Source organism: Amblyomma americanum, chromosome 1 (assembly GCF_052857255.1).
Source record: "Amblyomma americanum isolate KBUSLIRL-KWMA chromosome 1, ASM5285725v1, whole genome shotgun sequence".
Classification (NCBI taxonomy): domain Eukaryota; kingdom Metazoa; phylum Arthropoda; class Arachnida; order Ixodida; family Ixodidae; genus Amblyomma; species Amblyomma americanum.
In genome coordinates, this window is record NC_135497.1 from 217945833 (window position 1) to 217973357 (window position 27525).

General features: G+C 45.2%; 1 protein-coding gene across 1 annotated transcript; it reads right to left on the reverse strand.

Annotated features, from left to right (window-relative positions):
• Nucleotides 1-897: 897 nt before the first annotated feature.
• On the reverse strand, nt 898-26848 carry LOC144114628 (cytochrome P450 4V2-like). Its single transcript, XM_077648489.1, has 11 exons — nt 26469-26848; nt 18906-19018; nt 15795-15880; nt 14159-14349; nt 8536-8605; nt 8091-8217; nt 7615-7830; nt 6001-6174; nt 5857-5923; nt 4858-5037; nt 898-3470 (listed from the first exon to the last, which is right to left on the reverse strand). Exons 1-11 carry the CDS (start codon nt 26665-26667, stop codon nt 3301-3303), a joined length of 1593 nt encoding a protein of 530 aa, XP_077504615.1. The 5' UTR covers nt 26668-26848; the 3' UTR covers nt 898-3300.
• Nucleotides 26849-27525: the final 677 nt, after the last annotated feature.

The window sequence follows — 27525 nt, forward strand, 5'->3', positions numbered from 1 at the left end:
ACCAAAAATGCCACGTGACCAAATACCACGTGACTTACTTGAAATCTGATTGGCGGACGCGCCCCGGACGCGCCGCGCGAGGCGTTTTTTTCTCCTCCGAGTAGGAGCACGCGGCGGCGCGATTTCGTGACGGATCATACTGGGCACGCGTCAAAATGACGCGCGCGTCCCACCATCCGCGCGTCAATCGCGCCTGAAATCGCGCCATGCGGTTCCGCCTTTACACCTTTACTTTGACTATTCTGCTCGGCTGTCTGCGGTTGTTCGCGTAAGTGATAGCTCGCTTAGTGTGCCCCCTCGCAAATAAGCCAGAATTAGACAGAGCGGAAAACAAACACAAGGGACACTGTCCCATTGGTGTGCATTTAAAACCAGCTGGTTGTCCCAGTTGGTCCGGAGCACCCGACCGCGACTGCTCACAATGAAAAGGTGCAAGTCCACTACAATATTGAGCGTGCCGGTTGTTGCGCATAATATGCCGGCCTCTTCAGTTTCATGAAGAGTCCGGGTAACTCTTTGTACGTATGCTTGCAGGGAGCAGCCGTAGACAAACTCTCTTTGGTGTTCTCTTAGCGGGTCATTTTTCGAGCAGCTGTGAGTCTCTGTCCATTTTTTTTTAAACGGCCGTGTGTGACAGTGATGAAAGGATTACTATGCAGTCTTAGTAAATAAACGTTTGGTGACACTAAGTGCCAGGTTTGGGTCCATATTTCTTAAAACGGCACCCGGCCTTCAGGGTCCAGTGTTAGAAAAAGGCACACGCTAAGATACTAGCCACACAACAAACACTGAAACGTTCCTTGAGTCATGAAAAATTACAGCCCGTGCCAGTTTAATATTCATAGCTTATAGGCAAGAATCAATCAAAATTTAATACACACAGTACAGAAAATCGTAGTTGGTGAGAGGACGGTAAAAAATCTGAGATACACAAAGTAGTTTGCAAAAGAAAAGAGATATATTTCAGCGTTTCCACTAAATTGTTCTCGTGCTGTGCTATTGGTATCAGGAACAAACCGTACATTAATCGCGTTACTTGAGAGACATATATTAGAATGAGCAAGATAAAGAAAGAAAAATAAAATTGTCTAGCCCGCGTTGACGGTACTAAAAAGGAAGTTGAAATGGTTTTCTGGGAATTCAAGGTTATTCAAGAATTCGAATCTACGGAGCTTCGCGGTAAAGCATGCAAAGTATTTTTGCACTCGCATTTAAGATGGTGACGTAACCATCGATTAAAAGCGGAACGATGTTCAGGCTTCTCCTCACTGCACTATGGAAGTGCGAGGAAACTAGTTGTGACGTCATTACTGCCGAAACTTCAAATGTCCGCTGCCTTGGCCTGCATGCTGCTGTGTGCTGTGCGTCGTCCGATAGCGCGAAACAATGCCTTGTGAGATTCACCTTTAAAGGCGTTGGTTTTATTCCTTGAAACGATTGTTTATCGCTGGAAACGTAGTGGTGTCATATAGGACGTCGTTAATGGGGCCTTTGCTCGTCGCTGTGCACTGCAGAGAAGCCTGAACGCCGACGCCGCTTTATTCGGCGATTACATAGCCATTCCAAATGCTAGGGCAAAACGATTTCGCAGGCTTTACCTGCATGTTTCACACATGCGGCCCTTTTAAACTCATAAAATTCTATAAACCTCTTTAGTTGCCCTTTAAGAAACAGAAATTAGTGTGGGCCGAAAAAAAGTTAAAATAAAATTGCCCAGGCTGCACCACGTAGAGTACAACGGGCTTACTTCTCACTTCAGAGACATATATTAGAAAGGGCTTATAAAAGAAAGGAAAATAAAAGTGCCCTGCGACTTGAGAGACACTCGGAAACGGTCATAAATATAAAATAAGGGCAGCCTAGAACGCATGCAAACAGAGTAAGCTTCAAACCGTAGACTGCCATCAAAAATCATTGAAGTTCAGTGGGGTACTCACGGGAGACGTTCCCCCTTCTCGACTGATTTCATGAATGAAAAAAAAAACGCTATCAGCTTAGGGCTTCTTGTCCACCGATTATTTAAGGATCTTTGCATTATGACACAAGCGTAACATAAAAAGCGTCCAAAAAGTACTGCAACATGTGCTGCAACTGATAATGAGAGGAAAGCCTCTTCAATATGGTTCAAAATATACCTAAAATTTACCAAATGAATAGATGAATGGGTTTTGAAAATTTTCGTTCGCACAGGACCCGTACCTGGGATCCGTTTTTGCAATAGGCGCATCAGTTCGCAAACGCTGGGCGATGAGATTATAAAGAAAACAGGAAAGAGGGTTTGAAAAAAAAACTTCAAATTTTGATCACCAATATGTTCAGCAATGCCCGATCTAAAGTGAAACGACCAATGTCCTTGCCTGGCAAATGTTTTCTTCATGAAGCTCTCCACAAGAGCTTCAATTTCGGGTGTCTTTAATTATAGTCAAAAGAAAACAACAAACGGTTATACAACTACCCTTCAATTCACTGTCACCGTTTTGGAAGCGAGAGCTGGTTTCAACTAATCACTTACCTATTGGACAAAAATTAATGCTCTCACAAACGGTTTTTGATTATTTGACAACACAATCCCCAGTCGTAATCGAACAGTTAACAAGTGGCTGCGCCCAATGGAAAACCCGCCTATGTGAGGTCAGCTTAATGAATTCTGCCCCGGGTTTGCTGTCGACAGCTTTGCCTGCCGCAGTGCTGCACTGGATCTGTGAGACGCTGTAAAAATTCACAAACGATACAGGCAGAGGACTAGATCAAACATAATACACTCGTGGCTTCATAAGAATGATTCCTTGTGGAGACTGCGTTTTAGACCCGTTCTTTGTATTGTATAGAGCAACGTGTCTAACTAGCTGCTCAAATCAGAATACGAAAGAATAACGCGAAGAGCGTGGAACTATCTGAAATTATGTTGATGCAGTCGTAATTCACGATATATCCAAACATTCATAGCCGCTACCATGATATTAAGTTTGTTCGCTGGATCTGCGCATAGCAAATTTTTCGTAGAGGAAACTTTTCTTCATGTGTTGTGCATACGTTAAAAATTTTAATTGCCCAATAGATTAAAGAAGAACAGAAGGTAAGCCCTTAATTTTAGGAAGATGAAATCTGGTTGAAACCATGTGCAGTCGATGTTACTGAGCGCGCTGTCACTAAAGTTATTACCAAACGAAAAAAAATTTCACGTGAAAATAAACTTCCCGTTGTCGAACCCGCTATAAGGAAAAATCCTAGCAGGATAAAAAAAAACGTCATGGGTAATGAGGTAATGGGACAAAAAAATGTGCAGCTGGTAGCACTCTATCAGGTGCACCTTGACCGAGGCGCAAAAGCAACTCTGAGACCGTTCACCGGCCTTAGCACCAGTTCGCATGTCAGGATCAGCTGGTCACGCTGATCCACAGCTTTCAGAAGAAAGTGCCGAAGAATGGTGGCGATGACGATCTTAACTTCCATCGAAGCATATTTTTGTCCTGAAACACACAAGCAGGAAAGAAATCAGGCTTGCTGCTTTGCTTAGTATAGCATTGCGGCCTTCGTATGAGAGCAGTCTGAAATTCGAACGAAGTTTCTTTGGGCATTTCAAACGGACAGACATTACTGCGTGACTGCAGTACGGGCGTCAGGGGGCGCAAACGAAGTCCGTTAGCCTATACCTGCTTTCCCTTGCCGAGCGCCGAGACTGCACCGCAAATGCGTCGGATTCACCACAAGCCACTCGTTTTTCGGAACTTATGTGAATGCGACTAAACGCCACCTCACTGTTCAGGTCGTATGCTTAAGTTCTAAATGTTGCTTCGGTTTCACTGTGCTGTGCAGCTAATCATACATCAGCTGTTATTAGGCTACATACCAGCATTCCCTTGCACATAAACCCATAAAAAATCATTCAATGTATATTGTGCTTTAACAATGACACCCATAATGGTCTCGGCCCACACGAATGCATCGTTATATTTTATGTCCAATATATCAACTTTATACAAGTCTTACCATATATCTATCAGGAAAAGGCTAACTGCCAGCCCTGTCAATACAATGCATAGAATGCAATGTGAAAAAATATTTTACCAGACAGATTTCGCAGTTCCTTGTACATTGTTTCGTTTTAGAAATGTACGCATTATTGCACTGCAAAAGTAGTAACGAATGCCCGTCTGGACGACATTACTTCATAATAACAAAAAAGACACTCGCAACAGGTGGTAAGATCACAAGGAATAAAAGAAAAAACTCCACCGATCATAATTCTGATTACTATATCTCATCCGTTCTCAATAACACTATGGTTTAAACAGGCTCCGTGCCGGTCCCAGGTGTTGGCCACAAATAAAGTGACCTTTCCAACGAACTTCGTATATGAGCGTCTTTTCTTTTATTTTTATTCGCTGACACCTAATATCTTAAAGTTTTCTTTCTTTTCCACCTGCTCAAGTTGTTCTTGTGCACTTTCAGCTTGCAGTTCCAATTACGAGCACGAAGTGTACGCGAAGAAGGTACCATAAATAGAAAGCAATGAGATGACGCAACGGCAGTCGCAAGGAACTAAATAATTTTACAGGAAACGAAGGAATCTTTTAATTATGTTAGCGGTCTATTTTATTTAAAGAAAGCAAGCAAAAGCGTTCTGCGCAAACATCAGGACTATGCTAGGCTGCACTGGCGTCATGGTAGCCGCCAAACTACCAAGAGCACGATAAAAATTGTGCGTTTTTTTTTTATTTGCTAAGCCATGTATTGCTACCTGCCGTGATATGCATTGTGGAAGCTATCCTTTGACCACCATTACAGACCACTATTATCGACTTATTATTTTAGCTCACTTGGTACACAAACTTGACAGTGTTGGCGTTTTCTTACCTATGCAATTCCTTGGACCGGCAGAAAACGGAACGTATGCAAAAGGGTGCCTGCGCACCACATTCTCTGGCAGAAATCTGTCCGGGTCGAACACCTCCGGCTCTGGGAATACGCTGGGATCTCTGTGCAAAGCGTATAGGAAAACGTCGACGTCACTGCCCTTGGGAACCGTGTATTTGCCTGAAAAGAGAAAGTCAGTCACAATTCAATGATCATGTGCGGTTTCTTTGAGCGAAATAAAAACCTATTTTCATCGTGTTCTACCGCGTGATGTTGCAGGTGATTAGGGAAACCAGTAATACATAAAACAAGTCACTAAAGGAACTCAGTGAAGTGCGAGCCAGAGCCTTTCATCTGCGTAAAACTTTATACTGTATGTTTTTTTTTATAACGCTGCGCCACAACTAGGCCATATTCCTCTGCAATTCACCACTACGCGGGGTCTACGGCTGTGCCTTCGCAGGGATCACTAACCAGTTTGCCAATCGAAGTACAGGCATTGCAACGATGCAGATTAGTAGTGTTGCATTTCAGTACGCTTTGGTATTGCAGTGCAAATGACAACATTACCATACTAAATATAAAAGAACGTAGCTATCATAGGTGCTCCCGAATCCTGAGCGTTTCTCACGTTATTTTCAGACTTTTACCGGCATATGAAATCCGCAAAATCTACAGTCTTCGTCAAAACTGCTCAGGCCACATGGTTTCTTTTGAGCCACATAGGGGAGCACTCAGGGCACCAGTGAAAACTAAAGGGCCTTGACAGGCTGGGATAAGGATTATTCTTGCCTCGCATAAATTTAGAGTTTGATGAGTGCCTTGAATACTCCACTAAAGAGGCAACAGAAAACCCTGTAGCCTGAAGGCTTTTAACGGAGGGGGGGGGGGGGGGGGGGGGGTGCAACCGAATTTTGATTTAAAAGATGTGAAATGACAGAAGATTGCCCTTGGAGGTGGCCTGGAGGAGTCCATTGCATTGGTTAGAAATAAACGTACCTATTTGAACATCATTCTCCACGCTTCTCCCTATCATCGGCACCGGCGGAAACAGGCGCTGGCACTCCTGAAAAATTAAAAGAATCGTGGTGCACTGTGTGGTTACCTTTCCTCCCGACGTGCCAAAAATCAATTTATACGCACCTTGAGGACGCGGTCGAAGTACTTGAGTTCTTTCAGTTGCTCCAGTCGTATGTCAACTTCTAGGTCGTCGTCAAGCATACCATCTAGTTCCTCTTGGACTTTGTTTTGAATGTCTGGGTGCAGTGCAATCAAGTAAAGGGACCAAGCAATGCTCATGGCAGTTGTGTCGTGTCCCTAAAAATATATGCGACACAAAGCAGTCAGTGAAACCTTTCCAGATGTATGGTTTGGAAACATATATTTGATACTGTATTAAACTGTCATCTTATATTTACTAAATCTGGGGACGAATATGCGTTAACTGGAACGCATGCACAAAGCCACTTGCAGCCTCGTTTCCTTCTTTCATTGGATGACCATGCCGCTAACGAAACACTCAGGACTCATTGAAGTTGGCATAGGTTAATGAGCTGCCACTTTCTAATGAGGAACAGGTTACTTTCACCTAAAAAAAGTTCATACAAGCAAGGGAAAGGGGCAAAAAGAAAGAAAGATACCAGCAGCGCCGACAGTTTTTATGACTATGATGCGGTGACGTTCAGGGCGATAGGCGAAGCCGGACAGAGTTGCATATGAGAGAACGGAGCGATAACATATCTCAACATAGAAATAAGTTTCGTCTCGTAGGCTCTAGTGCTATTTCATCGCAAAAGCACGACAAAAATTAACAAAGTAAACACGGCAAATGAAAGAAAGGGACCGTACGCTTGATATGTTGCCACTGGTTGCCAGTTTAGCTTTGGAATCGTCTTCCAAAAACAACAAATACTCCTTAAAACTCAGACCCCTAAACTGCACTCCGCCCTTCTTATCAAGAGTTTCGTTGTTTGAATCACGAACGAGGTGCATAGTAACGACATCGCGATGTGGGCGATGCGGCTAATAAGCACGCCCTTGTTGCGGGAGAGAAGTAGGGGAGAAGGCTGTTCCAACTATAACTTGAAATTGCTCAGCAAGACAGGGTATTCTCAACACTGCAAAGAAGCTTCTAGGTACCAACACGATACAACCAAAAAGACAAACCCGATAGTGTTCTGCTGACTAAGCTTTCCCGCATTGTTTGTAATAAAGAAATCCGAAATCCGGGTGACTCTAATTGAAATAAAGGCTGCAGTGTTGAGTTCGTTAAACCATGGTAATTCCAAGCTTTCAAGTGCTCGTCAGACATAACAAGTGAGTTACTCTGTTTATTTTCCCCTTATAAGCGCTTTGGTGGTTACAAAACTTTGATGTGCCGTGTGTTTATATTTGAATTCAAACTAACGTTTTCTTCGTAAATGTTTCCTTTCAGCCAATTTTTATGCCGAAACTGTCTAGCATTAGTCCCGTATTCTTGTGCTCCAATGCAGGTAATTTTCACTAACCCCAATTGCTTGAAAACCCTCACTTGACTCAGGCTTCCTGCTGTGTCAGAAAACGCAAGGAGGAAATAACGAAGGGAGAGCGTGGACTAATTTTTTCTTAGCTTGTAGCGTGAGCAGACCGAAACATATGGTTAAATTAATATGGCGCATGCTTCCCCGCCCCCCCCCCCCCCCCCCCTTCGGGAAGGGTGGGAGCCTAAAGGGCGTTCATGGTTTATTTCAGCTGTATTCTGAGATTTTCCGCGATTACCTCAAACATGAAAGTATCCACTTCTTCTCGGATGTCGTCGTCTGTCAAAGAAGAATCGACCTGTATGCTATAACGAAGAAGAATATCAATAAAGGTCAGCCGCTTTCGCTTCCCCGTGCATAGCTCAAGGTTCTCTTCTATCTTTGGGGTTGCCTCCTTTGCTATGTTGTCTGAGTTGATTTCTTCCATTAGCTCTTCTCGTCTCTTGGCAATAACCTGCCAAAAAAAAAAAGAAATCGACCATCACAATTTTTGTAAGGAAATATTTCATGCTCAAATTCCTTAGCGTCCAGTTCTAAGAAACAGTTCCAATGCTCCTTAGTTCCTATTTATAGTTAGAATGGGTTTTCACGAGAGTGAAAATTTCCAAGTTGGAAAGCATTCAGTGGCAAAAAAATAGGCTCAACCCGTGCGATAAGCAGTCTCGTTTATGAAAGCGCGCCTCGTTCGTAGGTTGTTGCTTGGTGTGCTTTTACCTTTTTAGTGAATGCGTGAATTAGTGACTCATGCTTCCTGTGTTGTCGTCCGTCTTCGGTTCTGCAGTAAACCCAGTCAAATGAAAGCCACGGGGTCTGCGATCGTTGCACTATTCTCTCCGCTACACTGGAAGAAGAGAAATACAGCGGTCAAAATTTCATTATGGTGACAAGCCAAGCATAGATAAATATCTAAGTAGGTGTAATTGTGCGATCGCAGAGGATTCATAATTAGGCCTCAGCCGCGAAAGTATCCTCCTCTTTTTTTTCTCAGTGTTAGTTTTATTGCACCCTTCACGTCCCTGATGTAGAGTCATGCGCTCCAACTGCACTAAAGTAATAAACAGAACAAGTAAAACTCAATACACTGTTCACACTGTCGCTACGAGGGCTACAATGTTCCATTTAAACGTTAGAATTAAGGGAAGAGAAAATGAAAACTTACAACTTCACATTTTTCACATAGTCATGGCATTCGCAGTCCTTCTTAGAATTCGACACGCCCATTATGGTTTCTGGAAAGTTTCAGAGACAAAACAATGTTGTAGAAGACGACACAAAGCATTTTTGCGGGGAAAAAATACAATGCAAATGACAGCCTTAAAAGGCAAGCATTACATGAAGCGCTTGAAGCTTAATCAGTAAAGTACTAATAAAAAAGCGGAACTACACTGACATTAAATCAAGAAGCATTGAAATAGAACTTCATTGCCTCTTTTTCAATGCGGTTAAAAAGTAAGGAAAATAGAAAACTGCATTGCTCATTTATGGTGCGTTGCTTTTTCCAGTGGAGTGTTCTAATTAAAGCTTCACAACGATCTCTTGTGGAAAACAGTGCGTCATCCAGGTTTATAGTGTTTCTTTATCTTATAGCTTCAGGTAGATATATAAAAGTGAGAGAGTAAAGGGAGATCACTTTTTCATGTGTTCATAGGCCATTCTGTCTCCCCCTCCGTTCCCCTTCCCACGTGTAGGGTAGCATACTGGGCGTCGCCTAGTTAACCTCCCTGCCTTTCCTTTCATCTCTCTCTCTCTCTCTTTCTCTCTCTCTCTCTCTCTCTCTCTCTCTCTCTCTATATATATATATATATATATATATATATATATATATATATATATATATATATATATATATATATATATATATATATATATGGTATTTGAAACAATGAATATATATATATATATATATATATATATATATATGGTATTTGAAACAATGAATATATATATATATATATATATATATATATATATATTCATTGTTTCATCTTCATTGTTTCAAATACCGCGAAAAGTGGCACCTCTACTATTTACGATTCGTCAACTAAGGAACCTGATGTACGACAGCGATTCACCAAAATTATTTTAACATCTTGCGAACGAAGAGCGCTATCATAATCACCACAAGAGATTCTTTGTATTTAATTTTTAAAGTAGACTTGCTATTTCTTTTGCGCTGTCAATAACGGTTGAACCACGATAGGTTAGAGATTTTCAGTTGTTTTTTTCAGTGCTTATTTTATGAACGCTACGACGTTACGCCTTATGCTCAAGCGTATGGCAGCGTAGACACTACCACGCAAAGAAGAAAGAAAATATTGCACTTTTAATCTGTATAGATTTTGCTCCTTTGTAGTGTCCTTTATATAAAACCGGGATTTTGCACAGGGACATCATTAAGCTTCTCCGCGGTTGAGTTGCAGCATTACTTGTTCTCAAGTAGTCCTTCCTAAAAAGGTCAAACTTTAGCATCGCTTCTTTAATTAAAGGCTTACAATTACGGCTCTAATGCTCAGCGGCAGAAGGTAGTAGATGCATCATAGGCCTCCGAATGAAAAAAAGAAAATCAGGCAAGAGCCTTTGTCTCTATAAGCGAACAAATAGGCTTATTACGCCGAATAATGGAATGACTGCCTCTTCTCTTCGAGCAACTTTAAATTTCTGCTGATGCCACAGTACATGCCCAATGCATCCTCATAGTAGTACGATGTCATTGGCGTAACTATGTACCACGTCATAAGCGCAACATGCTGTATTTGCCAAAAGCACCCATAGGCTGCCGAGACAGCGGCGTGTTCGGGGTAGAGCGTCGGCGCTGCGGTGGGGGGCTGGCCGGTGCTCTCCAGCTTCGAGTGTAGTGCGGGCGACGTAAGCATGCGTACTCGCTCTGCTGCTCTGAATGATAAAATGTCACAGGTTGGCATGTGCGACGTACACTTTCACGCCCTCTGATCGCTATGCTTCTGAGCGAGGGCGATGCGCACAGAAACGTGCACTGCAAGCTCTGCTCTCTGGCAAGGTACTATGCGTTGCGTTCTCCACGGGGAAATCTTGCGAGTGAAGTTTTAGCACAACGCTCCTGTCAGTTAGCTGATTTGGCAGTGTAGTGCTTCTCTGCATGTTTGGAAAGTAGACAGATTAAAAAGGTTTCATTTGGTTTAGGGGGTTTCAGCACCCCAAAGCGACTTCGGCTATGAGGCACACTCAGACAGCGTCATTTTTCTGGAAAGCTTGGAGCTGGCACCAACTAGCCCAAATTTGTGAAAAAGGCTATGAAGGACGCCGTAGTGTAGGGCTCTGGAAATTGCGACCACCTGGGGTTCTTTAACGTTCACTGACATCGCACAGAACACAGGCCTCTAGATTTTCGCCTCCATCGAAACGCGACCGCCGCGGACGGGGTCGAACCCTGCGTCTTTCGCGTCAGCAGCCGAGCGCCATAACCACTGAGTCATCGCGGTGGCCCCAATAGAAAAGGGGAACGGCGCTAGAAAATTCAAGCCCTAGTTTTCTGTGAGGTTTTCTATTTAGTCCAGCAGAGGAATAAAGCTTTTGAATATTTTCAAGGACGCTTCTCATTTCGGTTTCTGTTTACGGCTTCGTCTTTCCGCCACTTGGTATCACACTGCGTGCAGCTGTAGAATGTTTCAGAGTTTGTTATTATATTAGATTGGCTTGCGGGTGAACGTGTTGTTTCAGAAGCAAACTCGAGAAGGGCTTTCTCTGTGTCACTGAAAACACTTGACCCACTTGCTCAGTGAACGAGACCCTTAATTTCCGAGCAGCGCGATGTCCGGGAAACAAAAAGCAGGCGCAATGTCAGAAGCTGCGAACCATGTTTGCGTTATCTGTTTTTAGTTGACCACCTGATTTAGAGCTCAATGCCTGTGAAAAAAAAAACCTTAAAGATATACGCAGGTCGGGCTCTACATGAATAGCAAGCTGCGAGTGGGTGACATACCCTATTTTCACACACTTCTTGAATGGTGCCTATAAAATATTGATTCGTCTTCTGAAGTTCCAAGACAACAAAAGAAATAACTTTTTACCGATGCCCTGAAATAGTTTTACACCTTAACGTTAGAAAACAGGCAAATAGTGAAGCTTCCTGTAAGGGATTGTATGTCAGGAAGCATTTGCATTGCGCTTTATATATTGCCGAATTCTGGAGGGATCAATGGACTCGTTACTCCACATTGAAAACATTTAGTATAACCAATGGGCTCGACAGTAATCCTTTATCTGTAGCAACACGGGTGATAGGACATAGAGCCGCATTGTAGTTGTAGCTATTCGTCTCTGAATCCTTTCGGCACCTAACCAGGTCACAATGCCGAAAGAATTCTGGGTCCACGTTGCTGATTCATTAATAAAACGTTATCGCAATTTCAAAGATGTGGAGAAGTGTGCTTGGAAAAGTTAAAAAGATGGCTTCATTTTCAGGACGACACTGAAGGCCAGGAGGAAAAAAGTGCATTCTCTTTGCGACAGCTGTATCCCAATTAATTTTGGCGACACTCCAAGCGTGCAGGAAAGCACTTTTTTTTTTACTGTTTCGCCGGGCCTGTGTCGGGCCCATGCCGGGCCGGAGCTTTAAGTCGCGGGCTCTGTCGGGCTGGGGCTCGTACATGGAGGGGCTGCGTAATGCTTTTGCAGGGCTAAGTACACTTAGTGTGCCCTAGAAGCGTCATGTATTAAATAAGGTACTGGTGTTTGTTGAGAAAAAAATTACTCAGTGCTTATTTACTTATTTTTGGCGTCTGGCAGAGTTGCATGTTCCTCACACGAGCAAGAAAAATTACAAGTAATGCTGATTTTTTTTTAACTGTTGCCCGAAACACCTCGAATGTGAAAGAATCCAGGAGCTAAAAACTTTAAAGTGGTTTATTAATAAATCGCTACCACTTTCTTGCTGACACGGAAAGAGAGAAAGCTCATTTGTAGACCAGCTTTCATTAGCGTCACTCACTGTCCTATGTTCAATTAATTTCGGACGCACACGTCTCGCCGCTTTGAACGATTCAAGAGAAAGTAGATGTGCAAAAGCCAGCAGTCGGCTGCACTAAAGCGGCATTCTTAATGGAGCTTTGCAACACCTGACTCACGGCTACTTGCACGAGTGCGCTCGCCTATACCAAAGCAGACAGCATAGGTGACTTGGCTGTTTCCGCTATCAGCAGTGCACGCCGTCAGATCTGCCAGAAGGCGCTCCGCATCAGCTCGGTTTTGCGCTCGGTTTCCTAGCCTCGTCAGAGCCTCTGGAGAAGGGCCTTCATTCGATAGCTCGACGGACAGCCGTCCGTTCCAAGAGGGCCTTTTACTGTCCGCCTACAACTCCTAAAAAGGGATCTCTACACTGCGAGGAACGCCATTGGAGAAGAGCATATTGGTGTAGGGCACTTCGGGTCTTCAAACGCATACTACGCAATAAACAAGCGCTTTTATTACTTTTCGTCTCCTTAGAAACGCTCCCAGTGCGGCCATGATCCAATCCTCAAAATTGTGCTCAATAAGAAAAAGAAATCTTACTGCTACGCTCTTGGGGACGTTTGAATATTTAGACAACACGGCCGTTAAAAAAAGGACTGATTAGAAATCTAGACGCAAAGCAAAGTTTTTTGCAGGTTTGTGGAACCCATTTCATTTGACTCTCGGAAGTTCGCGGGCATATTCACAGACAACATCACTGATCAGAAAGCCGAGCGAGAGAGCCAGTCTTATTGCCTCTTGTTTTTGAAATTATCAAGCCAATTTTTTCCAGTGTGATTGCGATTTGAGCGTCTTTTCCGGACGCTTCTTTACATGCGTGGCAGGCGAATACTTGCACTCAGTGAACAATTTACTTCTTGAGCGGATACGGGAACGGGCCTGGGACCGGGCCGGGCAGGGCCTCACGTCGAGCTTTGCGGGCCGGGCCCGGGCTCAGTAAAATTATAGTGGAGCGGTCTCGGGCTGTGCCCCGACTAGAAGCCGGGGGCCTGGGTCGGGCTCGGGCTTTGAGTCTCGGGCTGGGTCCGGGCTCGAGCCTCAGAATGCGGTTCATGTAGTACTCTAGTGCGCAGTGCCCGCGCTTAGCAGCAATCTGCTCCGAATGCGTGATAGAGTACGCTGTGCATGCTACCGGGCGATATTTTACGATCCCAAGACGGAGGGCGAGGGCGCAGGCTTACATCACCCAGGTTACACTCGCAGCCGGAAAGCACCGGCCACCGCATGGAACCGCAGCGCCGCTGCTCGACCGTGAGCCACCATCGCGGCAGACCGGTTACTTTTGGCAAAGACGGCACGAACTCTCAGCGAAAGCTTCTCCGAATGGAGGCCGCTAGAAAAATGCCAACAGGTGAGACGATATCTGCGCCCTCCTTTACGGTACTAACAATTTAAAAAAGCTTACGGGAGTCGCAAAATTTTTTACATTTTATTTTTAGCAGTGCTTCAAGTGTATGAAACAGTTGTTTAGCTTATGCGGGACGCCGTTAACAAGCTTTCAGGCCTGCTAATAATCTTGTGGCTTCTTCCATCCTGTGGTGCATCGTGGACAGTGTCTAAGTGCCGCGTGAAGCACTCGACGGGCGCAGAAAAATGCGCTGGAGCTCACCGCGCTGATGCCAAGAGCGCAATAAGATGTGCCCTCGCAACGCACGCAATGCGCATGCGTTGGAGTATCACGTAGGGCCGTTAGTATGTGTGTTCACGTTGACTTGTCTCAGGAGTAGATCGCTGGCAATTGCGGTGCGTGATTAAATTCAACATTTTGGTTAAGTTGCTGCCGGGCATGTCCATACCAAGCAAGACGTCCAAGGCACACGAGGCTGCCAAGGGCACAGCGTCTATCCAGGGCTCATTGAGTTGCTTTTTGACCTTCTCAACCGTTTGTCTCGCCATTCTGTTCATTGGTGCGACAAAATCTTCGAGGATCTTGAAATGGAAAGCCGGTGTCAACATACGCCTCCGAGTTTTCCACTTGGGTCCCGCACTGCAAAAAAGCACAGTTAGCGTGAAGGTCATAAAAGGGGTATTGAGTAAAATTAACGAAAAAGAGCTAGTGTGCAGTTTTCATATATTTGGCTGTACTTGTCTGCCCCATTTCGCATAAAATCATGAATACAAATGGTAACTATTCGAAGAGAAAAATTGAGGCGACCTTACCACAGTGTACTCCTAAATGCACAGAACCAGTGAAAAAAAAAACTATAATATTGCTCTTAGGTGCTGTCTCTGAGGCATCTGTTTTGTAACCTATACTTAAGGGTTGGTCTTTTCAGTGAGAATAAAAAACACCGATAAAAGTACGCCGAATTCACTTTTTGAAACTCGGTTTAACCGAAAAAGGTTCTGGCATTTATACGGTATCTAACAGGCTATTCAGTGACAGTTACAGTAGGTCACAGCAGATAATCAAGAACGTGCTGGAACCAGGAACGCGGTGAGAGAGGGCTATCTTAGGAATTTAGTACAATGACTAAGTTATTAGGCACAGTACTAAACTCACACACGCCGTTGCAGATAGGAAGGCTCGACCCCTTAGTTAGGCGCTACTGGCTACCATAGTACCGTCTGCTCAGACTTATCACTGACTTGCGGCCGTCGCTTCGTTAAGCAGGCTTTTGGACTGCATGTATGGACATTGAAAATATTTGAAACCACGAGAAGCAACCAGCAATGCGAAATCATGCATAAACGGCACGAAGGTGTTGTATTTTGGCTTCCACTACGGTTGAACAGCAGTCCATATCGCTGCCTCAGCACGCGGAGCATAGGGTGCGCGCTCATCTAGATTAGCGCAGAGTGCAACAAGGAAGTGGAAATCAAGTCTCTGTAACTAAACTTTCCCTTACGTTCTTGTCTCACTGCTCAGTCTCACTGCTCAGTCAATCTTCGGCATTTTTGCTTTTTGACACGAGTGTACGACTTTCTTCTGCAAAGACAGCTCGTCTTAAGACGCGGCTAGACATGAGCGGCTAGTTTAAAAAAAAAGAAGGCTAATACAAAATGTACGTCACTTTTGACCGCACGCACCACATGTTGCACCGATAGAAGCCGAAAATTTATACGTAGGAAATAATAGCCGACGAAAAGAAACGAAACGATGGTGGCATCCTGATATTAAGACCAAAACAGTCCCCCGAATTTTCGAAAAATAAAAACCGAATAGTTCAACCCCAAGCTATATTGTTCATACTCGCACAAAAACACTGTTTCCGGAAGGCTACTGACTATTCATATCAACTATTCATATCACCTTGAAGGCAACGCTACCAGCCGGAAAAATTCTTCTCTTGTGTTATGACTTCAGAAGGAAAATACATAGAAAGGTCTCTATTTCGCATTTTGTGAGAGTTTAAATCCTGGCGTCGATTTGAGGCCATAGGTAAACGCCAAGAACACGGTTCTCAATCACAGCTCCTGTAAGTTCCATACCTCGTCAGAAGTCCTGTTCCCAGCCAGGAATGAAGTAGCCGATAGTGAAAAGATTTCGACTGGGTGCTGCGATTAGTCATGAACGTCTGGAAGTGAAAAGAATCGCACTGAAGACAGCATCAGTAACTTGCAACTTGGGGGTTCAATGTCCTGGAGACGCCGTAGCTAAGGGCCCCGGATTAATTTAGACCACCTGGGATTCTTTAACGTGCACTGGCATCGCACACCGCACGGACGTTGTTTTTTTTTTATTTAGCCTCCGTCGAAATACGGCCAGCGCGGCAGGGATCGAACCCGCGCCCTTGGGATAAACAGCCGAGCACCAAAGTGACTATGCCACCGTGGCGGGTTACAGCATTTAGCTGTAATCCGGTGCTCTTTGGGTACATAATATTGCTCTTTAGGTACGCAGCTATGGTGCTATACTCCCAAGACTGATATGTAGAAAACAAACGTTAAATGTTATTAGTTTCGCTGGATGTATTTCCTGCTTGCACAAGGAGATCGATACACATGGCTCTGGGTCGGAAACATCAAAACCCATCATATAAACAAAGAAATTGATTTGTACCCTAAAGCCTTTCCGCCAAGTCCCCATGGCGGCCTACGCGATCACTCCGGCCTTCCTCAAGGCAACATCGTGAACCCTTCCACGTGATACTGGACATGTCACATGCCTCAAGCCCGAACATTCGCCTGCCTCTGATATGCACTAATCTTCAGGTAAACGGCCTTTTAGCACTTCATTTGTAAACGGCAGGGAGGCATTGCTTTAGACAACAAGGATGGCAGCGAAAGAGTCAACAATGTAAAAAGGTTTGGGCAAGCTGTGAGCCCTACGTCATGCTGGCCGACTAATTTCATATCTGTCTGATATCACATGACCATCAGGCATTGTCAGACTCACGAAATAAACTCGCAGGCATTAATATTAGTTCGACAAAATTCGTAAAAAGAATTCTGTTTAATGTGGCGGGAGAAAGACACACCAAAATGTGCACCATTTAGACCACCACAATGAATGCATAAGACCTGATGGAGTCCTCGGTCCCTAAGAACTCTCAGAAGCGCCTATATGGCAAATGAAATTTATTGGAGAGCCTTGCGCGACTTCCATAACCCATGCCACCATTTTTCGTTTGTCAAAAGTTTTTGATTCTGGCTTTGCTTAAAGACCGTGTGATGAAGCGTGTTCATTGTTCTACGGACTGTGCAACGCAACTCTCAGTGCGTGGACTGCGTGGATAAAAATCATCTTGTTAAATGGCACCTCCGCGGGTTTTTGAACACGTTCATTGATAATCACATCGCATTCTTTTAGAGTCCCCTCTCTTCGGTGGACACTCCGCTTTAAAAATAGCGAGTATAATTATTTTACAACAGCACAAACTAGGAAACTGAAAGCGAAACTGGGATTCGGCCAAACTATGACGTTACTACATACCAACCTATGATGTCACGGATAGTATCCAAAAACCTTTTTGTGCGCGCGTTAATTGGCTAATTTGGCAACTGTGAGCGACGGCTTGGATCATTACTTTTCTTAAATGACCAAAATCAACGGCGACATTTTGTCCTTTAACAAATGCAAGCGAATATCAACGAGCGTGCCAATCTGTGACGTCTCACATGCAAGGTTGTCCGCAGAAATCGCCCCGATTGAAGCCACGAGTTTGAAAGCTATAAAATTTATTTGGGCTGCCTCAAGACGTCAGCCGGGTGCAAAATTTCTCACATATGACCAGGAAACCGTGGAGAACTTACCCTGAAAGTTTCAGTAAAATTGGTCGGGGTACAAAAAGCGTCGGAGTTGCCCTTAGAAAAAAAAGACTTAGCAGAAACGAACACATTACATATATCTCAAGCGTTTCAACGCCAAAATATTTTATTAGTTATAAACGTAAACATCGTCAAAAACCAGTCAAATTGAATAATGTTTATGACGGGGCAGAAATGAAACTGTTCATATGAGGCACTGAAAAATTAATTCTGATTCTGTAGATTCTGATCTGTCAGAAATCATTCATTTCAGTGCGTGAAGACGCAGAAGTATTCGGCACGCTAATAGCAATTGCCGACGTTTCGACAAGTGGACTTGCCTTCGTCTGGGCTGGCCCATACGAATACTCCGACCTGGCAAGCACCCTAAGGTTTTCCCTCCCATGTTCACTTTGTGATTATGAAGAAACAGCTGACCAAGCTCTCTCTGCCATGGACCCTACTTCCCGTGTGCGCTTTAAAATCCTCATAGATCTATGTGTAAGTATCTATCAGTATGCAAGTATGTGTAAGTTTATGTATGTCTAGGTAAGTGTATTTACGGATCGCGTCGTGTCTGCTTTTTCGAGAAACGCTTCAATATAATCGCCGTTAAAAGCGAAACGATGACATTCCGGACTAGGCAGGTCAGTAAAAGGGCAGAGTCGTTCTTTAGTAAGTAGCTCTCCAAAACTTGTGGATCGGAAGAACAAATGCAGGCAACGCATGGCAAGGCCGCTACAGACTTGGGAGGATTTCGCGCGCATTAGAGAATTTCGCGTTATCTAAACTTTAGTTTTGAGCCGGTACACTGACGGTCATTCGGGATCTGAAAAGTCAGCTTTGTTCCGGTCTCTTCTGAAAAGAGCGCATGACACTTAGTCCAGTACGCGGCAACAGCTTCCTCTGCAGTGCGACTTCCCTCTGACTGTTGAGCTGCGGCATGAAAAAATGCTTCGTGCGACCCAAACTCCGTATCATAGAGCAAAGCGGACCGCAAACCTCCCTGTGAAACGGTTCCTCAAATTTTCAGTGGTCGCTGATAAATGTACCCAACTTTCGCAAAATGAGCGCTCATTATATACCGCGTATAACTCCGAAAATGTAACCAGGACATGACGCATGCCGTCACGCTTATACGTACCTTCTACCAACTGAACAATCATAACCTATTGCCGCAATGCTCAGGCAAGATCGTAGGAATAAAGTAAACATTTGCCATACCTTCCTGTGCAGGTTTCACATAGTACCCGAAAAAAAAAAAAGATGGGTGGAAGGAGTTGAGTGTGCGAGGGGAGAAGTCACATTGGAAACACGAATGCGTGAAAAAAAAATAGTTTTCCCAGAACTCACCTCCACGTGTTCGGCCTTGTAGACTGTAATACAAGGTCTCGTCCCAATGTAAAAGGCGAAGAATCCTTCCTTTTGATACTCCAAAGTTAGGGCGAATCGTGACTGCATGAACACTGTAATTATAAAATAAGAAAGTGCGTGAATAGGCACTAAGCTTCAATTTATGCAACAAACGGAATGTTTCATCTCGTCAGCGAACAATGCGACCTTATGCAAAGGTGTTTTTTTCTTGGGAGGGGGACTGTCTCTAGCAAAGCCTCTACTATGCAATACAAAGTTACCTTCATCTTTCAACGAAATCGACATGCTACGGAGCTGGCTTCCAAGATTACTAGGTGCTGAGCCCGCTACAGACTTGGGAGGATTTCGTGCGCATTGGAGAATTTCGCATTATGTAAACTTTAGTTTTGAGCCGGTACACTACAGCAAACGTTTTTATGCGCGCCGTCGACGCAACGCACGGCGTCATTGTTTTTGTTTCAATGCGATAAATGTTATCAACTATATGCTCATTCATGTTGGTTCAGGTAAACATGAGGACAGCTGGTCATGGCAAAAAAATGGATAATCGAGCGATTATAATGCGCTATTATCAGCTAATATTGTGCGCCTTTACTCAAGCGAATGCTTATATAGTGTATTGTTTAAGTTGTATTAGATCTGTATTAGATTAGTAAGCAGTATTACGCTCTCATGAGCGCAATGCAGCTTATGCGGGGGTTAGTACAGTTGATTTTGAAAGGTAGAGGGATTCACTGTTTTTTTTTCTGTCATAATGTATTCTCTGTGGCACTTTTAATAAGCCGAAGACCATTGTAATGTAGAAAGTAGAGTCTGCGCAATAGTAATACTTCTGATTGAGGCTCGACTGAGATTCGAACCCGCGGCGGCGCGAAAAAATCAGCTTTACTGGCTAGTGCACTAGAGCACATGCTATCGCGGCGGCAATCACGCCTGGTGTTAAAACTGCAACACATTCTCGCGCGCTGTGCATTGCACAGTCTTCTTCATCAACTGATACTACTATCGAAATAATATCTTCGCCAGACGTGCCGACGAACCAGCAAAGCAAATCAATGACCCAACCAGGTTAGACGCATGCTTTCGCACGTCTGCTTGGTTTGACTACGTTGAAACGCTGCCACACTTTATAAAGCGCAGCTCTTAGGCGGTCCTTCCGGCTTGCGTGTCGTCGTCTTTGTCGTCGGCGCAACCGGTAGAACTACAGCAAAGCGAAGAGCACGGCGAAGGATGAAAGCAGGGCGATAAGGAAGGGAGGACGAGAATGGAAATTCGAAGGGAGGGGGCAGCGGTGGAAGCGAGAAAGGCGGAAGTGTAATTTAGAAAGTGGAGGCGGAGGCTAGGCGGGGACAGATGAGAGGGATCGCACTCAGATGGCGCCGGCTGTTGCGTAATAACTTCCCAAAGTGGTCACGTTATTAGAACGTGCACCGCAACCACCTACGCAAAAGCGACTGTGGCAAATGCGGCAGCAGGCAGATAACTCAGCAAACTCTCCCTTTCGGGTGGGACACGTTGGACGATTTTTGAAACACGACTAACTACCTTGCCCAAGTCAGATGACTCCTTGAGCAAAGATTGTTGCCCGTAATTATCGCATAGGTACGTGACTGATTATGTCCGAATCAACGTAAGATTTACCACCGAAGTGGTAGCCTCAACTTGAGTCAGCCATGAATCGGCAGTCGATCCGTCATGGGCGTCTTTAGGGGTCATTTGTGGAATCCACGCCGTTTGCCAAGGGAACGAGCGCGAACTAGGCTGAATGTGCGGGCCACGCGCTTCGTGGCCCGCTCAAAACGAAGACGCCTCCATAGTGGCTTCAGCGTTCCTGCTTGAAGCAGTGAGACTAGAACGTTGCAACGCGCTCTCGCACCGAGAAGCAAACTCGGGAGAGGACGCCGCAACAGGGCAGGGCGTACACCGTACCGCTTAACAGCACTGAGGTGCGTTCGTTCAGTGAGGTAGTTTAGATGTCCCGTGCGACAAAGCGGCAATGCTTCGCATTTTACTCTTAAATGTAGCTTAAGCGTTGTCCAAGTTCTCTGTTTCATATATCGCAAAACCGAGCTGCGCTCAAATTTTGCATTAGGGAGTACTGTAATCGTCGGTCAAGATTTTTTTTTTTAGCGGTTCAAGAAAGCATACAAGAATTGGACATCATCGCTGAAACCCAGGAGAACAACTGAACGTCATCTCCACTGCTTTTGGAGTAAAAATCTTTGCTTGAGACAGCAGCTCGCCACAACCAGTTTCTTTCTGAGTTCGCAGTAGTCCTTCTAAATTGTACCAGCGCGTCGAGAAAGCGGGGAAAATTAAGTCATTAGGCTTTATATGTGGAACTGTGTCTTGTATTATGAAGCATTGCTGTTCGGAAAGCAAATATGGTGCGCGGTATACGCTGTTAAGTAGTATGCATTACATCAATCGCTGGCATGACAGCACATTGGTTAATGCAGAAATTAGCCGACGACCATCGAAGATGCTGCATATTGGCTCTAGTGATATACGTAATCCTCGCTCAGCTTATGATAAGAATGATATACTGTGAGTCGTCTTCGGCGCGTAGAGGCGCACCCAACCCCCCCTCCCCGTACAGTAATGACCAAAATTTTGCGGGATACAGGATTGCGGAGAATAATTGATTTCTACTCGTCGCGCTAAGCCGGTCATTCCAAAGCACTGCAGCATGAGGGGATATGCATGCTCCATTCGCTGGGACAAACAGCAGCTGGATGGCTATAGAGAGAAAGTAGAAATAAGCTGTTATCCTCTAATCTACATCCCGCAAACTACTGTCCATGACTGACGACTGTACATGCAAAAAAACCCAACACATGACTGCTCATGCAGGTAATGTACGTTTATTTCACGTTGAATTTTATCGCTTTATGCTCAAAGGAATGAGCGGATATGTGGTAAACGTTTTGCAGTGGCTACTTTTTTTCTGAACACAAGGCCGATAAAGGCGTCGCAGGAAGTGGATGGGCTCGTCGGAGTCTCTTCTTTGCTGGCAGTTGCGTTCTTGATGGCGCTGCCTTCCACTCTGCCGTGGTCGCGGCGCCGCTGAGGTGCCGTTCCCCTGACGCCAACCGACACCGTGCATCCCGCGCTCGGTGAAGAGACGAGACTAAACACCTGCTCGCGTAACACACACACACACACTCGCACAACACGAGATCCCGAGACTTCCGCGGCCGCCGATCGGCTTTTGTCTTTCGATGCGCGGCGCGCATGAATGGGTTCCCAGCACATCCCCGTTTCTCAACATACATGCGACGACACTTTCCACTTCTAGCAATAAATACTTTTGCGACAAAACATCACAAAGATTTCGCGACACAACAGTGTCGACCACATATTGACCAAAAATTGTTTGTGAAGTCGGTTAGCTCTGATAGAGAGCACTATAAAGTATTTTATCAGAAAGAAATTACCGGCTTAGGAACAACTGCCAGGAGAATAGAAACATATTGTCTGCGGACAGATGCCGTTGTTCACGCTAAAACTCTTCAACGTAGAGTCCCTATACCGCTGAGAGAGCCCCTGAAGTGCGAAATAGAAGTAATGAAGCGGATGGGTGTCATTAGAAGAGTAGACAGCCCTACCGACTGGTATTGCAGGAGTCGTCCCAGTCGTTAGACCGCCAGGACAAGTGAGAGTACGCGTGGGTCTTGCGAAATTGAATAACAGCATCTTTTGGGAGCGTTTCACGTTACCATGAGTTGATCAGGCTCTTGGGTAACGTTCCAGGGCAAAGTTGTGCTCAAGCTCAATCCTAACTCTGGGTTTCACCATGCTCGACTAAGTATGGCCTCCGAAGAGCTGACGATATTTATGAGGGCTTTTGAACGATACTGCTTAATTTACCAGGCTTCCACGGAATCGATTCCGCTCCGGAAAATATCCATCAGAGAGCTTCAGAAATTACCTGCGGCCTTCCCGGCGTCGTCAACCTTGTGGATGATGTCTTCATCTTCGGCGACATCAAAAAGGAGCGTAATAATAGACAATCAGCGGTAATTAAAATCTACAGGACGCAAATGTAACCTTTAACAATCAAATGTAACCCTGAACAATGAGAAACGCATGCTTGGAGTAAAAGAGATCCGGTTTCTATGCAATATTCTCAGCGAAGAAGCATGTAGCCAGACACGGCAAAGGCGGAAGCAATACAGCGTCTAAAGCCCCCTTCTAATGTGGCTGGAATGCGAAGTATGCTAGGCATGGCCAACCACTATAAGGTCGCTTCTTTCCTAATTTGGCTCAGACTGCCACACCACCGCACGCTTTCATGCATAAAGAAAATGAATGGTTTTAAGGCCTTGATCTACAAAATGCTTTCCAAACACTAAAGAAGCTCATGTGCTCTGCGCAGCGAATAGCGATGTGCGATCCCGACCGAAAAGGGATTCTCTCGGCAGACGCATCTTCATACGTCTTGTGCGCAGTTCCTTTCCAAATACGGAAGAACGGCCAACGACGACGAGGGCTGAATCCACGAGATGGTTCCAAAGCGAACCACCTCATTGATTCGACGTCTCGTTCGCTCACAAAGGTGGATAAGCGCTGCTCCCATATCAAAAAGGAAGATTTAGCGCTAACATGGGCTACCGAAAGGTTTTACTAGTACATATGCCGAATCGTAGTGACTTATGAAGGCGTTCCTGGGGCGCACCCTGGCGACTTTCTTCGTCCGTGTAGAGCTTGGAGCGGATCATCCTTGTTTTGGTTCTACGAAGACGGAGCGGCGGCGTGGCGGTCGCACTGCATGAACGCGGAGGAGCCTGGACGGGGCTGTAGTCTGATGGTCTCGGTCTGGCGAGTGCGTACGCCAGGATCCTCTCGCTGTTGACGCTTTCGTTCCGATTCGTCGCTGCTCGACTCCTATCTTCACGTTCGGGAAGTTCTTCCTAGTTAGGCCGCAGGTGAGCCATCTTCTCTGCCAGTTCACGAGAGGTTGAGAGGAGAGGTTAACTGGACAGATATGGGAGTGACCTCTGTCCTGCAATGGGCGCAGTCAGGTTGATGATGATGAATGACAGCACGCTAACGAGCAACGCACCACACGCCGAACGCCATGAGCCCCGCACACCGTGACTAATTAAAGCCCGAGTTAATGTGGTTGCCGACGTCTACAAGCGTCGTTAAACAGGCCCCCGCCTTTTTTTTCACAGCTGGCGTTGTTACATAATTGTGAAGTGAGTGCAGGCCATAACCGAGGCGCCAATGCTACTCTTGTCGATGTGTTGCCCAACTTGCAAACTGAATTGACGCTCAGTGGAGAGTCTGCGATATAGTTGCGAGCCACTACAACTCTGGAAGTAAACAAAATGACACTAATATCCTTGTCCATCTAGTCAGTGTTCCATGTATATTTGTACGGGGCTCCATCCCACCCACTTTACACAATGCCTCATTGAAGACTCATAGGTATGTGTAAACAAACAAATAAATAAATAATTAAAAATATGTAATTTCTCTTACGTTGTCCATCCCGTTGTGCGATCCGTTGCGGACGCTAAACCACTGCCCAATAGCTACTTATAAAGCAGTGGAGAGATGTTTGAGCCTTTTCTATGTTTCTTTTGAATGCTGCTGCGTACCTATCCACTGCCGTCGCTTAAATAGATTTCACCCCCGAAACCACTCTTTCTTCCCGAGTGCGGCGTATCATGCGCTGCCGCATGACGGTTCCGTGGCAACTGATTCGCGTCCCGATCGGAAGGCATGGCGCATTCCTTCCAACGACAGACAACAGAGATAACAAACAGAAAGAGAAAGAGTAAGCGCCTAGCAGCCATGATGTTATAAACATTTTTTTCGCACAGTCGTATATTAATGGGCATAGATAAATATATCACAAATTCTAGGACCAATTTAGCATTCTCCCCACAAGTCAGACGCGCGTACCATGGCTAACGGCGCTTTTTCCTGCAGCCCTGTTGCTGAGGGTTGGAGCGCTCCTTCGTGCGCGGTTCCCATCCGCAGCGTTAATTATTTCAGGAGGCGAATGGTTCGCTGACTTGACGCGGTGTCACGGATGAGTACGTGAGTTCGTCAGTTGGGCGATCCGTTACTTACGCATAAAGGTATAAATAAGAACTGGCTGCTTCGTATTGCGCTCCTAAGTGGGGCTCCTATTGACCTATGACCGGGCCATGGTGCTCCGAAACGACTATGTGTATACGTCCTTGAGCACTAACACTTGAGCATGAGTGCGAAAAGATGTAACCCGTGACGCTGCGGTATCCGTTAATGCAAGCATTAACAGCCAACTTCATGAAAATTACTCCGGGAATAAGGTGAATTGAATAATTCTTGGGATGATTAGCCAGTCACTTCTCTATAGTGCGCAGCAATGATGGTTGTTCTTGTCATTGGCGTTCTCTATTTATTAACTGCTTCGCTATTTATTAATTGCACTAATTGCTTCCCTGGATACAAGTTGATAAGTTATGTTTCAATTACAAAAAACTGGTTAGTCAGTGCAGTTGGAATGCTCAGTGAAATATTATAGCACTTGATGGTGACCTTGCTCAGTGCCATGACCGCATTTATATTCACAATGACAAGAATGCATGGTAAAAGCCGCATCTACTTTAATTAAGCTTTTGTTGTTGCTCGCCGAAGCACGACGAAACGCAGTCGTTAGCGTCGGCCCAATCGACGTCAAAGAGAATCGGGCCAATATGGCGTGTCGGGGGCCAGGCCTTGGGGTGCGCAAAGAGGCAGAATCTGAGGAGGATTTCCCGGCGGAATCTGGAACCTCGTGCATTATTTTAAACTTTAAAAATTCTCAAGACCATAACAGACTGGACCTAAGTATTCTATTGAAGCGTATGAACTGGTCCAAATAAAAAAATAAATATGGATGTTATAATGATTTTAAAATGCACCCAACATCAGAATACGATTACAGTTATTGTGCGCATGACTGTATAATATAACTTCATAGACGTCGGTTGCTTAAGTTTCTTCTTTAAAATAATTCTGTTAATAACCTTACTAGTGAACACGTGGTATATATGCCGCTAATTAATATTTCTTCTGCTATAACTTCTGAAAGCATAATAATGAAAATGTCAAAATTGTACGCATCAATAACCTCGATCTCAGTATACGTTTTCTGCATAAGTCATTCGTTAGTCAGTTGTGCGTGGGACGGGGTGATGCAGTCCTAGTTGTGCTTGTGTAGCACCAAACGCGCTGCCGTTTAATTCTAGGCTGTGTATTCAGTTGCATCCCACTCGGAGCACTGGGATGCAGATTCCTTCCAAAATACCCACCAAATTTAAGGCAGTCGCAGAAGGAATAACTTGGGTGAGAAGCCGGCGTTACTACAAAAATTGTTCGAAAAAGTACAGCCTTCTTTGTTTTCAAGGTAATTTCGTCTCTATATATTTGTCACAGCGGCAAATTCTCGTTTGGTCAGTTGACTAGAATTCGCCGAAACTTCGTGACCTTTTTTTTGTAATATACAAAGCACGAACACATGCGAACAGAAAGTAGAAAGTGGTAGGACGTGTGGCACATGCTCACCAACATTTGGAGGAAACCGGTCTTTCATAGCCGATGCCCTCATCTGTATCTGGAGCACTGTCCGCATGGGGATCATCTCGTTCGGCCCCGGCATGAGCTTCACGTATCTCCAAGTCCTGTGGCGGGCCAAGTGCACCGCCAGAAGTGCGCCCACTACGAGCGACAGAGCTCCGGCGAGCGCGTAGACAACGAACAACATCGCCGGCAAGTAAGGCCGTGGTCGGCTGAAGGTTTCTGACTTTCAGCAGTGGCCACTATTGCAGCTTCTGTGCGGCGGTAGCCAGGTACACTCGTCGAGTGTTCAATCTTGCGATGGTCAGACACGAGCATAAGCTAAGAGCGCTCCACTGAACACTCCGGAGAGGTCCTCGGCGAGTGCGCATAAGCAGTCGGCCGAGGCGCATCTCATTTTTCGTTCTGCCGGTGGAGCTCATTTACCTCCCGCTCTCCCGCTGCGCCCGTCTACCAGGCAGACACATGCATCGGTAATTTGGAATACCAGCTTAGCGCTCTCGGGAATTATTCGTAAAACGAAAACAGCGAAGCACCTCTTTTACCAGCAACAAGGGCATGGAATGAGAAAGAAGCTGAAGGAGTTGTTTCTATTATTTTGCTTTCGATTATCTCCTTTAGGGGAGCTTGTGTTTTCCACTGACGTAAGTGTTGACTTCCTTGCCGCGGCCGTCTGATCTATGAACGATTAAAAGCCAGCCGGAAAGCACGAGCAAGAAATCACCACCAAGGACGTAAACAAAGTGGGAGGCTGGGAAAATTACGTCCCTTCGAGTCGACGGAGCATCCACGCCTTTTGAGAGAATGACGTCACAGGAGGATCTGCACCGGCAGTTCTGTTATTAGGATCGATTTAAGGACCGCCGCCCTTTGCTTCAGGGCGGCTGCCCGGGCATCTTCTTGGAAATGTCAGCTTTACACTTGTGCAGCAGGTTCGCTGACTGAGATGGATGTGGAGGCGGTATGCGATTGGCCCCGAAAGCGGCCGTAATTGCAGAACCACGCAAATAGCTACTTCTTCACGAACAAAACGAGACCAGAACCC